The sequence below is a fragment of the Verticillium alfalfae genome, genomic scaffold, assembly GCF_000150825.1.
Source record: "Verticillium alfalfae VaMs.102 supercont1.14 genomic scaffold, whole genome shotgun sequence".
Taxonomy (NCBI): Eukaryota; Fungi; Ascomycota; class Sordariomycetes; order Glomerellales; family Plectosphaerellaceae; genus Verticillium; species Verticillium alfalfae.
In genome coordinates, this window is record NW_003315025.1 from 1,006,541 (window position 1) to 1,007,249 (window position 709).

At 60.4% G+C, this 709-nt stretch overlaps 1 protein-coding gene across 1 annotated transcript in view; it reads left to right on the plus strand.

Annotated features, from left to right (window-relative positions):
* Positions 1-484, plus strand: part of VDBG_09279 (conserved hypothetical protein) — a gene marked incomplete at both ends in the record, with an annotated part of 1,649 nt that extends 1,165 nt beyond the window's left edge. Inside the window, one exon of the mRNA XM_003000738.1 lies at positions 44-484. Coding sequence (XP_003000784.1) covers positions 44-484 — 441 coding nt within the window. The remainder of the gene's footprint in view (positions 1-43) is intronic.
* Between the last annotated feature and the right edge of the window lie 225 nt (positions 485-709).

Below are 709 nucleotides of genomic sequence, written 5' to 3' on the forward strand. Positions count from 1 at the left end.
TTCCGAAGCAAACGACATGCTCTCCATCCTGCTGGTCTCCAAGTCGGTGCACTTCCTGGGCGTCCACGCTTTTTACGGACTCAACACGTTTGCCTTTTCCAGCCTTGGGGAGTTTGGACGCTTTTGCAGAGGCATCGGAAGCGCGCGAGCACAGCGCATCCAACACATCGAGATCCTTTGGCAGGGCAACCAGACGCTCACGTTCACGCCCACCAGCAGAGGACAGTGGACGTCGCGGCGGACCTACGATACCTCGGAGCTGCTGAAGATGCGTCGCCTCAAGACGGTTGTGATTCACATTGACGAATCAAGCCGGGGACGCAGACGTCGCCCCCACGAGCTGCCCGCGGTCCGCACGTGGCTCGCCGGCAAGACCAAGCTTCAGCCCAACCATGCCAACTTCCGCGCTCTGCGCACCCCTCCAGGGGCAAGACTACATTTACGGGCTGCGCGGGATCCGGCACATTCTTTTCTACGACATTGAAAAGTACCGCACCATGGGCGGTCGACACCCCATCAGGAACTAGGGGTTCCTACAGGGAATGTCGAAAACAACGTGCGGATGCCCCAAGAGTCCTACGGACAAGCTCAAGGCGCAGCTGCGCGTCTCGATGACATGTCGGCCGGGCCCCGGGGGGGCCGGGCCGAAGGCCCTCTTTCAGGTCGCCAAGCAGTGGGTAACGACAAATCCATGCCGTTCGATTTCTGG